Source organism: Prunus dulcis, chromosome 1 (genome assembly GCF_902201215.1).
Source record: "Prunus dulcis chromosome 1, ALMONDv2, whole genome shotgun sequence".
Lineage (NCBI taxonomy): Eukaryota > Viridiplantae > Streptophyta > Magnoliopsida > Rosales > Rosaceae > Prunus > Prunus dulcis.
In genome coordinates, this window is record NC_047650.1 from 33,365,581 (window position 1) to 33,380,630 (window position 15,050).

The 15,050-nt window shown below is 37.3% G+C and overlaps 2 protein-coding genes and 1 pseudogene across 2 annotated transcripts; all 3 read right to left on the bottom strand.

Annotated features, from left to right (window-relative positions):
* Window positions 1-865: 865 nt before the first annotated feature.
* On the bottom strand, window positions 866-6,408 carry LOC117621801 (aspartic proteinase-like protein 2). The gene is made up of 12 exons (XM_034352349.1): window positions 6,047-6,408; window positions 5,830-5,950; window positions 4,924-5,351; window positions 4,669-4,825; window positions 4,340-4,422; window positions 4,141-4,237; window positions 3,764-3,833; window positions 3,332-3,538; window positions 2,617-2,738; window positions 2,098-2,199; window positions 1,902-1,999; window positions 866-1,534 (listed from the first exon to the last, which is right to left on the bottom strand). Exons 1-12 carry the CDS (start codon window positions 6,268-6,270, stop codon window positions 1,357-1,359), a joined length of 1,887 nt encoding a protein of 628 aa, XP_034208240.1. The 5' UTR covers window positions 6,271-6,408; the 3' UTR covers window positions 866-1,356.
* Window positions 6,409-7,342: 934 nt separating this feature from the next.
* Window positions 7,343-10,788, bottom strand: LOC117618498 (annotated as a pseudogene).
* On the bottom strand, window positions 10,228-13,972 carry LOC117621811 (pumilio homolog 12-like). The gene is made up of 6 exons (XM_034352358.1): window positions 12,903-13,972; window positions 12,606-12,768; window positions 11,522-11,685; window positions 11,174-11,432; window positions 10,774-10,907; window positions 10,228-10,637 (listed from the first exon to the last, which is right to left on the bottom strand). Exons 1-5 carry the CDS (start codon window positions 13,634-13,636, stop codon window positions 10,791-10,793), a joined length of 1,437 nt encoding a protein of 478 aa, XP_034208249.1. The 5' UTR covers window positions 13,637-13,972; the 3' UTR covers window positions 10,228-10,637; window positions 10,774-10,790.
* Window positions 13,973-15,050: the final 1,078 nt, after the last annotated feature.

A 15,050-nucleotide genomic window follows, 5' to 3' on the forward strand; every position in this document is an offset into this window, starting at 1 on the left:
AGAAATCTTTTACATTTGCATGTCTTTGATTTGAAAGTTGAGAGGTTTTTTTTATCTTTTTTGAATTTTTTTTGACTTTTTCCAAAAATAAAAGTTTTCTTTTAACTAAAACTTAAATTTACTAAATTGTAATTTCACATGCATCGTACGTTAATCATCAGGCCCTAATCAACCTGTTTGACAGTCAGATTGGTACTTGCCACACCACATCTGTCGCGCCCAACCCATCTGAGCCCTAAATTAATTACTCACATATATTTTCTTTCTTTGCCTTCTCTCAACAATTTTTGCTCTCAATATATAATACACTCTGTTTCAACTTTCAAACACATTCAATTCAACGAGTAAATTATTTTGTGGCCCAAACTCTCTATATCAAATTTAGGTTTTCTCTGTGTTTTCAGTTTTACAGTGTTATAATATTACTAAATTACAACTGTGATCCCCTCCCCCTATCGCTTGTATAATAAAATTAAAAAAATACAATTATGATAATATTTTGAGTCAGCCTTAAACATGAAATCAAGGACGTACGGGTAGTGTAGATGCGGTTGTTTTGTCCAACATGAAAACAAAGATCTCCAGTCGCCCCTCTATCCAGCTAGCTCCCAATTTTTTTAGGAGAAGAAAGGTGGGGTGGGGTAACGGGTTGCCCTCCAAGGACAAATTTTCAATTCTCACAAATACTCCCGCTAAAAGCGAGTATGAAATTATATTGAAACTTATGTCTGTTTCTCTTTTGGCCTGAAATTGAGTATCTTTGTTAGTTTGTTAGATAGCTAAGAAATATTTGCCAGAAAAAATGAAATTGTGCTGCCTGATCCAATGCCTTGCCTTCACTACACAGTCAGACTCAGAGGTGTGATTAAACGTCAATAAAGGGAAGACTTGGACTTAAATCCAACTACTTCAGAGTCAGATTATATGCATGTTTATGTACATGCGAAAATAGAGAGATTTTATTGATAGGGGAAAAGAAAAAAAAACAGATAATGCAACAACAGTCCACGGTTCCAATTATTATCACTCTTTTCGGTTGTTGGGAGGCAGCCATTAAGCCAGGGTACACCAATAAATCAATTCGCCGTACAAGTCCATCAGTTGATTGATCTACACAACTATTTTCATCTATCCACAAAATCATGCCTGTTTGTTTTGTCACCCATTTGTTGTCTTTCCACTTTCCTATACTAAAATTCCATTGTACAGTAACTGAGAGGGATTGCAGATTTCATCTCCTCCCATTCTTCAATGCACCCACCACATGCGTATGCTTTTGGAGCTGTCTGAAACAGAATATCCACCACAGTGAGTAATAGAAGTTCTTCCAACTACATTGTTTCGAAAATTTTGATTTTAAAGTGGTTGAAGCTCTTGCTCAGGAACAATGGCCCTGGCAGCAACGGGCTCATACGAAACGATGTCTTGCAATCTATATTTCCAAACCAACCATGTCCCTAATGCTAATAATCCAAGAACGGAGGTAACTATAACTGCAACTACCACCGCCCAATAGTGTTGCTTCCACCATGACCTGCAATTCTCAAACAGAATCCAATTTTAAAGATGACACATAATTTGCATAAAAGATTGCAGCAAAATTCTAAAGTTAAAATGGTTGAGGAAACAGGACACGGAAAAGGAATCCAGCACTGCAACTATCAATCTACAAAAGATTCGAATACAACCTTACCAAGAAAACGATTAAAACACAAGGTGAAGGAGAAAAATAAAATCAACAAAATCAACCTGATTGGCCTCTAATCTAATACTAGAATGAGATGTTTGATTCCAGTGAAAAGAATGCAAAAGATGAGAACCAATTATGGAGTGAGAAAAGAAGTACCAAAAACACAAAAAAAATAAAATAGACAAAAAAGAACAGACACAGTAGAGCATACCTCTTCATTTGAGGCTCAACCTTCAATTTGACCAGCTGATAACTTCCAAATTTCTGAGGAATATGCATTTGATGTTCCTTTAACCGCCGAATAATGCCCTGCAATATTAAATAAGAATTAGCTTAAAACTGCAGTTGGCATATGGAAAAGGCTCCAATTGTAAGCAGATGTACTCTGGCACCAGTAGTCCTATTACCGTTGCTTTGGTATTAGAAAAGCAATTTGCAGATTCAGCAGGGACGATCGCCCACCTAATGACGAAGTTATTTCCTGTATGGGTGTAGTTCATTAAGCGAACCTGAAAAAGAGTTCGTTTCGTGGATGTTAAAGAAATCCAGATATACAAAGGCAAAATAATAATAAGAGATACTGGCACACTGTAAGGGCAGGAACTACAGACCACCAAGGGTGGCAATTGGATGGGCTGAGTTGGTTACCAAAGAAAATTGAGCCCAAGTTTAATCTAATCATTGATCAAATGACAAAGAAAGACCTTGACAGCCATAGAACTTCAAAGCCTTTCATTATTTTTAAATATCGGGATACCATGGGAGAGAGTGGAGTAATTTTCTCTTGATTCTTTCTTACAGCTGGATGCTGAATTCTTGATATCATACATGGTCTTATGCATAGTTGAGCACCTAGGATCTAGATATTAAGAGGAAGAAGATTTTTGACAGGATGCTAGGTCGAAGATAAAGTAGCTCAACCATACCTGCGAAATATTAAGTTCCAGCTCATGAGCAATGGACTCTGCGAGTTCTGTGAAATTGGGTTTGATAGTGTTGTTGATGCTGAGCATCATATCGAAACTTATTAGCCCTACTTGAAGTACACCTACATATCAAATGTTTGAGATGCCATGGAAGAAAATAGCCAAAGTTGCAGAGGGAGAGCAAATTTTAAATGCACGAGAGGAGTATAAGGTTAAAATTTATGCATGTGCACAATCCCTCCTCTCCCCAACCCCCCATAAGAAAAATGCTTCATATTTCATGATAACAGAAGATAACTACTTAAGTATATTCAGAAAGATGTTGACTTGGATTAGAAATGAGTCCAGCGAACCTAACAGAAATGTCAAGTGTAAGAAATTATACTAACAGCCTAAACACTAGGGTTTAAATCATAGCTCTTGAACCCACTATGGGCTGGACCACATGCGGACACTAGCATATTGCCCTATGCACAACAATAATTTTGAATAGACATATCAATAAACGAAAAAAATCCTCCCTTTTTCTGTTCATAAATGCAATTACTACTACCATTTTTCACAAAATCTAGCTCTTCATCTGTCTACCTGATGCTGTACCAGTGAACTAGTGACTGAATGTGGATCAATATCCAATATGGTTCGATATTTGATAACTATGTTTTTTATTTGAAAGTACCATAAAAGCTATTTAAACACTTGAAACCCATTGTACCTGGAATAACTGTATCAGGCAATCCACTAGGAGCAATGCTAGGAGAAATTTCTACACTTGTATTTCGGCCATCAAACGCTGAAGGTACTGGAGGCGGAGCATTACTATAATTCAATCTCTTCCATAGTTCAGAACAATTGGTTTTCCAAAAGCCAATCTTGTCGTTTGCTCGATCATAAGTCACAAGGGTATTACGTGTAACAATTCCTGTACAATCCAGAAATGCAAAGTGAGCTAGCTCCATTTTTAGATTGTGAAAATGCTTGGACATGCATGTTTTGGGCAGAAAATGGGGAGGATATTTATTATTTGAAATGTTTAAGCAAGACACGATTTTGCAAAAGAAATTGTAGAACAACATCCGACCAAATGAGAGAGAGAGAGAGAGAGAGAGAGAGAGAGAGAGTGAGTGATTTTGTAAATATCACATACCTCCTAAAAGAGTAGTCGAATCCCCATTTGCAAAAATTCCGAGGCAATAAGCCCCGCTAACCTTTGTATGCTGAGGATTAAGAACACAAGCAAAACAGAGGAAAAAAACAATATATCAAAATGTGCATGATTAAATAAATACAAGAAGGACCCACGCACACAACGTGAATGCAATATGACTGAAGATAAATGACATTTCCTACGTGATGATTCACAAGGACAGCTCTCTTAATAATATTATAGATAAGAAATCTGAATTATAAATGTCAGGAATAAAAAAAAGCCTCAAAACCATTTTCAATCAGATTTTCCACCATAAAGAGGCTCATAACTTATTTCAAGAAGACATGCTTAAGAACAATAAATAATCAAGTTACCGGGAACAGGTAGTTCTCTGGAGACAGTGAGAATTTTTGTCCCTTGGTAAAAACCATATCAACCTGTGGAAAAACCTTTGATAGTTGGGTGACATCCCTAAAGCACAATTCCATGTTAAACTTTATGATGAAAAACTGGGCTAATTAGTAAATCATGACGAATGAAACTCCAGATATGCAAACTTTCTGCAGGAATTACCTTCCAGCACCTGAAAAGCAAATATCTTGATAATTTGGGTCAGGACCATGGATTTGTTTAAGGAAATTGACTTTCCTCGTAACCTGCACATTAACCCAAAAGAAAATATTACCATCACATGATGGTTCAAAGGGGGTATAGATTGATTGCAAACTGAACCAATTTATGGAGGAAAACAGTTCAATAATTTGTTCCTTAAGTAAAACCCACCTTTTCCTTTTACCCTTTTGGTCAGAGTGAACTTGACCGTTTCAATGGGTGTCAAAATAAGCTAGACTTTATAAGCATTAAAACAAAGAGAGGAAGAAACTCAAAATGTGAAGGCTTACAGCATCCTTAAACGCATGAAAAGCATCCTTTGGAAGATATGCATATGTAGTTCCACTATCCAGTACAGTTCCATGCTTTCCGTCAAATATTTTCGAGTTTAACTTCAAAGGCTTCCCAGCTACATGTATTTCCTTCAGCTCAATGTTATAATAAGGACTGTTGCAATTCCAAAACTAAAGTATATGCGTGAGATGCACAAAATACATTATTCAGGAAACCTAAGTCCCAGTTAAGGGTGTTAAAAAAGGATGCACCTGCGAAAAGGATCTGAATGCGTAAATACCATATCAGGGGGTGATTTGATGCTGCCAAGAACCATGGCACCCCCGCCTACACCCATCCCTCCATAACATAATGAGAATGAATCACTAATAACCCCCTTGTCAACAAGTTGATCCATCACACTAAGCCGACCACGACCCAAACCCATTATTCCATCAGCACGTTGGCTGTAAAGATCACCGGTTTCAATATTTTCACAGCCAAAAACAGCACGCTGTGGCACAAGTTCACTTTCATTGCCAAAAGAGAGGACGTCCTCACCAAGCACGCCACTGCTAGAGCTCATCTCAGCATAGCGCCGCTCATAAGTGCATTGGGCTTCTTTCTTGTCACAGTTACAATTGATATCACACTTTACAGGTTGGTATGTGCTAGATAAATCAGGCTGGAACCTTGGGTCCTGCATAACAACAATATTTTAGTTTCAAGACCAATGAGCTAATACTAATAATATTGAAACATAGGGAGAATCTGCAAGGTACGAAGGTAGAACTTTACACACAAGTTGAATAAACCTTCAACTTATGCAGAATGATTGACAAAAGTAGGAAAAACGGATTTCTTCAGCTCCAAACAAGGAAAAAAAGAGAAATTATTACTAAACTGGCAGCTAAATTAATGAATGTGATTTCACATTGTTTTAGTCCCTACCTTCTTGTTTTCAAGAAGCACACAAAACTTTATACTGAATTTTAATCAAGAACCGTGGACTGCAATTGTTATCGCTAGTCAGCTTAAGTCAATCCTAAATGGTACTCAAACAATTCAAAAGCTAGACGGATATTAAATTGAGCAACATATCTACAAATGTACGATTAAGTAAAACCTAATTGCACAAAACTTTATGACTATAAGTAAGGCTGCAAGCGAAGCCGAACCTGATGCCTACCGCACTGTTCACAGTCAAAGCAAGGCACATAAGTCACTGTACTTCCCGTATCCACAATCAAAGCGAATTGCTGAGGCGGTGTCCCAATCCACAGCCGCGTTGTGTAGTACCTATTTCAAATTCCAAGTTACAGAGCCTTCCGTTCAGTACAATTCGAAAACATCAAAAACCTGAAAATTAGGGAAAGTTTGGGAGCTGAGTCAAACCCGTTGGCGAGGAGGTCGTCGTAGAGCCTCATGTGAGAATTTGGCTCCGATCTCTGGAGACGTCGGCCGTCGAAGATTTGCCGGTGGTGCCAATTAGCGTTTGGGGATGAGAGATAGAGAGGAAGGATCATTGGACGGCTGTGATCATCGGAGCCTGAAGCAAACAAGCCGCAGAGATTGAAGACGATGGAGGAGATGAGAAGGACCAAAGTCTGACGAGCCATGCCTGCCTGCTACGATTGAATCGCAGAGGACCAAAGTCCTCTGTGCTCGCACGATTTGAAAGGCACCGCTCACAAATGAAAATATCTTGGAAACTGATTTTACTTTCTTTTTTTCTTTTTCAAAATGTTTTAATTAGTTTTCGGGATTTTGGGCATGGAATTGGCGGCCGATTGAATTAAAGCCGTAAAAACTGAACTCCTTTTCTTTTTGGGTTGCGCATAAACTAATTAATTGGTCCGCGCCACGTCAGGTCAACGGTTGATTAGGAAAGAGTGAGAAGAAAATCCTTGGAATGTTTGCGATATACGGGCTTCCAGCCATTATAAAAAATATATATATATTTTTCTCAATTACTAAGACAAAAATATTTTTCCCATGTTAATCCCCTTTTTTAAAGTTAAATATGTTAACTGCATTTTACATAAGCTAGAATAGTTGTTATTAATGTTTGGTTTTCAAATTTCCCTCCTACCCGTTTTGAACTTTTTATTGAACTCTTTATGATTTTCAGAATTTAGGGATCCAAGCTGCCTTTTTTCGTTGCATAAAAATTGTTAATGAAAACTCCTCTCAATGCTAAAATCAATAGCATAATGAAACTTTAGTAGTAAACACGTAGCCTAGGTGAAGCATCATTGAAGGGGTATTACGTGTAACAATTCCTATACAATTCAACAAATACCAAGTGAGCATGGGAAGGGAATTTGTTGTGTGCAAAAGAATTGTAGAACATTATATTATATGAGATGAGTGATTTTGCAACTGTTACATACCTCCTAAAATAGTAGTTGAATCCTTACTTTCCAAAATTCCTAGGCAATAAGCGCCGCTAACATTTGTATGCTGAGAAGTAGGAGCACATGATGAGAAACAGGGGACAGAAAATACAATACATCAAGATGTGCACATTTAATAAATACAATGATGGAAAAAGGATCGTGGGCACACATAACGCATGTGCAATGTGATCGAGGGAGAAAAGTGAAACGAGAGAACGTGAGATATAAGAGATAAAATGGGTTATTTGGTTTAAAGAGAAAAAGCTCAAGAACAATAAATTATCTAGTTCCCTGGAGACAATGATAACTTCTGTCTATTACTGAATACCATATCAACCGGTGGAAAGAATTTGTGTAGCTGAGTGACATCCCTACAAAGCACAATTCTATGTTAAACTTTCAGATGAAAACCTAAGCCAATCAATAAATCAAGAGCCGTAAAACTCAAGTTGTGCAAGTTTTCTACAGCAATTATCTTCCAACACCTGCAAAACAATGATATTTTGGGTCAGGACCTGGGATTTGTTTTACGAAATGCATCTCCCTCATAATCTGCACATTACCCAAAAGGAAAGTTACCATCATTTGATGATTCAATGGAGTACATGTTAGATATTAAGACATGTGATTAAATGTAATTGCTGATCTGGCATTTTAGTTAGGAGTTGTTATCTTATCTTAGGTGTCAGTCTGTTAGCATCTGTTAGCAGATTAGTTAACTGATTAGCTTAGTCATTAAGTAACCTCATTGCCTATATAAGCTGTAAACACAATGTATATTTGATTAGTGAAAAATAAAATTGAGAATTCAGAGCATTTTCTCTAGTCTTTTCTTTCTAGAATCTTCATCAATCCTCCATTGTAATCAGTATACACTAGCAATATATATGATGGTATCAAAATAAGCTAGAATTCAGATGCATAAAAAGTTTAAAACACAGAGATGAAACTTAAAATATGAAGTCTTACAGAATCCTTAAGCGCAAGAAAAGCATCCTTGGGAAGGTATGCATATGTAGTTCCACTATCCAAGACTGTTCCATCACCTCCATCAAACACCTTCGGGTTTAATTTTAAAGGATCCGCAGCAACATAGATTTCCTTCAGTTCAATGTTGTAATATGGACTGTTGCAAAAGCAAAACCAAAGCATATATGTGAGATACACAAAATACATTAACTAGAAGCTAATGTTTATTATAAAAGTATGTACCTGCAATAAGGATCTGAATGCAGAAATACCATATCATGGGGCCCCTCCTACACCCATCCCTCCATAGCATAATGAGAATGAATCACTAATAACACCCTTGTCAACAAGCTGATTTATCACACTAACAGGATCCCGACCCAAACCCAATATGCCATCTGCATGCTGGCTGTAAAGATAACCGGTTTCAACATTTTCACAACCAAAAACAGCACGCCCTGGCACAAGTTCAGTTTCATTGCCAAAAGAAATGACGTCCTCAGCAAGCACGAAAATACTAGAGCTTTCCTCATCATATTTACTTTTATAAGTGCCTTTAGATTTGGCATTGCACTTTACAAGTTGGTACGTGCTAGATGAATTAGGCTGGAACCTAGGGTCCTGCATAACAACAATAATTTAGCTTTGGAGACAAATGAGCTAATACTAAAAATATCAAAATATAGGGAGAATTTTCAACTACAAGGTAAAGAATTAGAACTTTCACACATGTTGAATAAACCCTGCAACACTCAATGCAGACTTATAATTGATCGATAAAAGAAGTAGCAAATCACGATTTTTCAGCTCCTACCAAAGAAATCAAAAACCCGTTTGGTTTTTTATTATTTTTTATTATTGGGGGATTACATTGTACATTAATTGCATGTTTACTTATGAGGAATGGAAGAGGTAACACATAAGTAATCAAGGGGAGTAGTAGATTCAATTTTAATTCCTTAATTCCCATATCTAAATTCCCGATTCATAGCTTACTCCATTCATGATAAGTAAACATGCCATAATTGTTGAGATTCTATCGCTAGCCAGCTCACCCCCAAAATCCTGAATGGCACTCCACCAATTCCTCAATGCAATTGTAGGGATTAGCAAGGTACTAGTTGCAAATACTAGATGGATAGCAAATTGGGGAAAGTAGAGATGAACGATAAACAAGTAAAATCTAATTGTACGAACTTTATGACTGAACGGAAAAGATGGATCCGAACCTGATGCGAACCGCACCGTTGACAGTCAGAGCAAGGCACAGAAGTCACCGAGCTTCCCGTATCCACAATCAGAGCGAATTTCTGAGGCGGCGTCCCAATCCACACCCGCGTCGAATAGTACCTGTTTTTAGTCAGAAATATCAGAATTTTGAGAAGTTATGTACGGAAAGTTAAGTTCACAGGAGAAGAGAGTAAATTTGAAACCCATTGGCGAGGTCATCGTAGAGCCTCATGTGAGCGTTTGGCTCCGATCTCTGGAGACGTCGGCCTTCGAAGGCTCTCCGGTGGTGCGATACAATCCGACGGCGTAGATGAGAAGGAGCGAGGTCTGCGCCATGGCTGGCGACTATGACTGAATGACTGAACTGAAGCACACTGCTTTGCTTCAAGATCAGTAAACAAAGAAATTTCTCGAAACTGAATTTTTTACCTTTTCATTTTTGTTTTCTTCTTTGAAATGTTTATACACCTTTATAAGAGCTTCCGGCCTTTCTGGCATGGAACTGGCGGCAAATTTGATTGAACGGCCAAAACTAATTAACTGGAAAGCGCCACGTCAGGTCAAGGCTTGATTAAGAAAGAGCAAGACGAAAATAATCCAAAGAATCTTCTACTAATACGAACCTTTGTCGATTATCAGAAGACAACAATCTTCTCTAGTGTACTTCGGTTCCAATTCAGCCTCTCTTAATCCAATTTATATATAATCCAGTTATAATTCATCTGCAAATCCAATAAATTAAGTATGAAATTTAAGTTTAGCCCCATATGAGTCGGAAATGGCCTTAAAACACTATGTCGCCACGTGGTACATCTGTAGTATTCGATAATTTCTCCCCTTTGTTTTGTCGGCACAAGAATTGTCTTCGTTTTACGGCCCTTACATAAAGTTGAATTGTTGATCCAACCATAATAAGTGAAAGAAAAAAAAAATCATTCACAAATGAACTTCCTATATCAACCTAACAATGAAATAAACTTTAAAGGATAACATGCTATTATTTATAATTTGAGAGTGAAAATTTCCCGCATGTCAAACACAATAGCATCCGAAACTGAACCTTTATATCCGTAAGAACAACTAACAAGAAGAGAAACAATCCCCTGAGTTTTACACAAGATTAGATGAATTCAGAAACAATTTCTAATATAACACTGAGTACAACAATGGGGGATCTCAATATACAAAACCTATACCCAAAAACCAAAACAGTGGGAATTAAGATCACAGAACTCTACAGTTTAGAAACACAGATTGTATCATCCCTTTCTGATCCCTTTGAAGAATTTTGATATTACAAACCTAAAGTTAGCTCCTATCCAGCTGCTCCAATGAACGAATCCTTGCATCCCTACAAGAGTGACATTGAAAAGTAGGGAGAAAAAGCACTGCAAGATACCGACACAACACAACAGGACAGTGAGGAAATCACTCCATCGAAAGTTCAAACGGGTCAGAACAACAGAAACAACAAAATGCCAGGCACCCTAGAGTTGCATTTTTATTTCTTGTTAATAAAAATACCTTGTATTTGTCCATCTCTACATATGTTGCAAGCTCCTATCGCGCCAAGCAAGTACCTTTTGTCCATAATAATTGCCGCGCATGACGTGGGAGTTTAATTGAACCAGATTTAATAGAGCATCGTGGTAGACACCCTGTTCTTGTACAATAAATTAGAAATTAAATCAAATAATTAGAGCTTAATCAAAATCATCTAGGTTTAAGAGAACTGGACATATCAAAAGATGATAAGTTGACAGGTTAATCAAATGAAGTAATTTGAACAATATGGGCAAGTGAAAATATCTAAACGCAGGCCCGCCTTTCTGACACAATATATGTCACAAATTTGTAAGGATAACAAGAACTTCTGTGTATCTAAACAGTTTGTTAATTGATATGCAGTTTCAGATGATCTAACCTTTGAAACCGACAGTGCTGTCTGGATGACATAGTTTCCAAAAGGATGCAAAAGAAGCATTGAAATGTTCCGATTTGTAAGCAACTCAAAAATAATTTGTGAAGACTGTTCTTCCCCTGAATCTAACAAGCACTTCTCCACAACATTGCTGCCATACTTATTGCAAGAGAGAGACATATAACTGCCTCGTAGTTGTCTCAGAAGATTTTCTGTTATTTGTGGCATCCTCAACCCCAGTAAATGTTGCAGCACGTAGTTTCTAGGGTATAGGAACAATAAAAGAGAACATAAGTAAACATCATGATTGATATTTTTAAAAAGTATGGATAATGTTTCATAGGAACAAACCCATAACGATCTACTGCTAGAACTATTGCTTTTGCTGTTATCGCAGCAACCAGACGCTCTCTGTTTTTTCCATTAGAGTGTTCAACACACTTCTGTAGCACACAACAGCCGCTTTTATCTTTTGCGATTCCACAACAGTTATTTGCCACCACATGCAGAAGATGCTGCCAACAAAATTTTTGCCAGAAAGTCAAGATACTACACCTTTACCTTGTACTTAAGGAAAGTGGATTCATGGACTAGTTACAAAGGGCTTCTGAAACGTTGGTGTAAGCAACATAGAAAGATTGGTGCTTGTTGACTACCAAATATTTTATCACCAAGTGCGTTGATCTCTTTATTATGCATGTCAACTTACATTTGATGGTTAGCTTATGAGGATACTTTAAAATTAAAAAGTTTGGGAAGAGGATAGAAATGTCAAAATATTATGTGGAACAAAATATGTTTTGTTAGAAGTTTGGTGAACACCGTTGATAAGAGAAGTAAATATGAAAAAGAAGGATGCGTATTAAGAATAAGGATAATCTAAATAACCTTCAATTACAAGAATCCATCATGTGATCCTTGGATATAAAACTCATGCGCTTCACTGAAATTTTAGAAATAATAAGCCTAAAATTTTGGTTGTTTTATTAGGGTGCCAGGCTTCAATCTAGTCCCATCTGCAGTTAAAAGTAAATTCCCAATGAACGTACCACACCCTTTGTTTGAATGAAACATGACTAATAATAGCCAATTACATATTAAACTTTCAAATTGTGTTATCAATAGTTTACCTTTATAACGACTACAAAGACAAGATATTCTAACCAACAGGACATGATGGTATAGCTGATAAATTTCAGGTGCATGGATGATATGTTTCCTGCTTTAATAGGCTAATGTTCCAGCTTTTCGCAAGCTGTGGATTGGCTTAGAATCATAATTTTAATGATCAAAAGCAATTACTGAAGGGGGATTCTTGCAAGATGTAACTCATCATGAAAATGACATGAGCAGAACTAGCAAAACATCAACTCCAAATGCAACATGAACAAAATATTCGGATAATTGCAAATCGCCTAAACAGGAGAGAACATACCTCATTGTCATGAACAGAGAAATGCTCTAAGCAATGCTCGATCACATGTTGACCATTGCTGTTCTTACTCAATGCAACAACACCAGGACTCAGAGCTCTCATAATCAGAGTGATTTGCTCTTTGGTGGTAACATACTTCAACAATTTCTGTACAGATCGAGTCCTGTCACACGAAATATAAGAAAACAATTATACTAATAAAGACAACAATAAAAAAAATTACCAAAACAACTATTTGGTCAGCAATCTTACAACAATTATTAACACATGCAAACAACAACTAGGCACCAACCATACCCGCGCGTGTCAAGGGAAATACAAATAAGCTGCAAATCATTTTTCTTGGTCAACATTAAAAGCATTTGGGTCCTCTGCTCTTCACTGCAGACCTCCACAAGCTTCTGAACAACGTAATTCCCATGAGGGTCAAGCATCAAAGTGGCCACATGTTCTAGAACCTCCAAGAATATCAAATCAATCAATTCTTTGTTTGGTACAGCCTCCATTGCTCTTTGTAAGCAACGACAACCGTCTTGGTCCGTGGCCAGAAAGGCTACCCTCCCACGCAAATCAGCCACAGACCAGCCATTCAGAGACGCTTGCAACCAATGTGGGCTATTATCAGAATGTTGATTTAAATTGGACACAAAGCCATTCGAGCAATCAATATCAGACTGAACCCAGCAATTTTGAAGACCCAAATGCCAAAGAACCCCATTACCGCCACTATTTAAGTTCAGACTCTGCAGCTCGTCGTTGCAAAATGGGATAAAATTTTCCCCGTCCAACCCATGATCGTTTGTTGGGTATTTTATCACAGACCCATTACTGCAATCGCCGTCAAAGCGAGAAAGCTGCGGCTGGCGGCAAAAAGATGAGATTTTGAGGCGAGAAAAAGCAGCTTCTAGGGTTTTATCAAAATGGGATTCTCCAATGGGGTTCTGCGATGAACTTCCGGACACACATTCCGGCAACGGAGATTGTGGAATACGAAGCGACGCCGTGTCCAGAAAACACCGAAACCCCTCCATTCTCCGTCTTAACAGCGAAGATAAACAACTCCAGAAAGTTTACAAAAAAATTTGAGAGTTGAGGTTCTATATTGAGGAGAGAAAGGGGTGGAGGAGCCAGAGATATATATTGATGAGGGAGATATTTTTGAGTTTTGGTAGTAAATTTGGGGGATTTTGAAGAGGAAAATGTTAGGAAGAGTTTGAAAGTGGTTGGGAAATTGCTTGACTGACTTTAGCGTAGGTGATTGGGTTGTAGACTGATACTAAAACTGGGACTGGGAGAGTTTTATTCGGCCTCTGAGTTTGCATGCAATTTATGGAAACTTTTCATGCGAGAAAGCGTGAAGAAAGTTGCATATCTGTGTACGCGGCGTATGTCTGTCACCTAAAATAATGGGCTCTCTCTCTCATTGACCAGTAGCCTTGTTGCATTTCATGGTCTTGGTCTCTTTTTTGGTTGTGGGCTTTCATTTCTTCTGTGTTTTTATTATTTGTCTCGTTTAAAAATAAATATAAAAAACCCCAAAGCTTCTCAGGTACTTTTGTGAGTGAATTTCCAATTAAAAAGTTATGTGTGTGACTTGTGAATGATTGATGCAAACAAGTTAGATGATTTGAATATGACTAATGGTAGGGAGACTATTGACCATTACCATCTTTCTAATAGAGTTGGAATTCACTAATAATAATATAGTGGAGCCCATTAATATAGTTGGAATCTATTAATTTTAAGAGTCATGCTAGAGATATAATCTTTAGAAATCAACTTTGTGTACTATTTCTCTAATAGAGATGGAGCCCATCAATATAATGGGTTCCGCCTATATAGGGAGATGGTATACAAGTTGGTCTCTAAAGATGGTCTCCTTAGCATTTTCCTAGTTTTAAGGTGTTTCTAATTCCAATTGGCACTTTGAAAGTTGTTTTGATTCAACTTACTCGTTAAGTCAACATTAAGTCACTTAAGGTGAGTTTGATAACTATTTCAGTTTTCTTTTTTCATTTTTCATTTTTTTTTTAAACTGAAAACTTGTGTGGTATCTAATTTCAGTTTTCCAAAAAAGTTAAAAGTAAAAACTGAACACAGGTTGTTTGGTAACTTATTTCAGTTTTTAGTTTTATGTGGAATTTGAAATTTTTTTTTTTTTTTGGGTCCAATTGTGGATTTGAGATCATATAATGAAAGGGCATGCTACAAAGTGTTCATAGTATTTTTAGTGAATTTTTTGGACTTATGATTATTTTTTGTGAATTTTGGATATGAAGCTCCCGAGGCTTGGAATGGGTTCATGGCCGAACATAAGAAATCGATATGCTGGGTCCAAGTCCGAAGGTCCCAAACACCGAGTTTGGGTAACTACAGTGCATTTCCTTAATGGGAATCAATATGAGGAGTTGAATTCCGATTACGGACTACTCACGTGTTTACTTC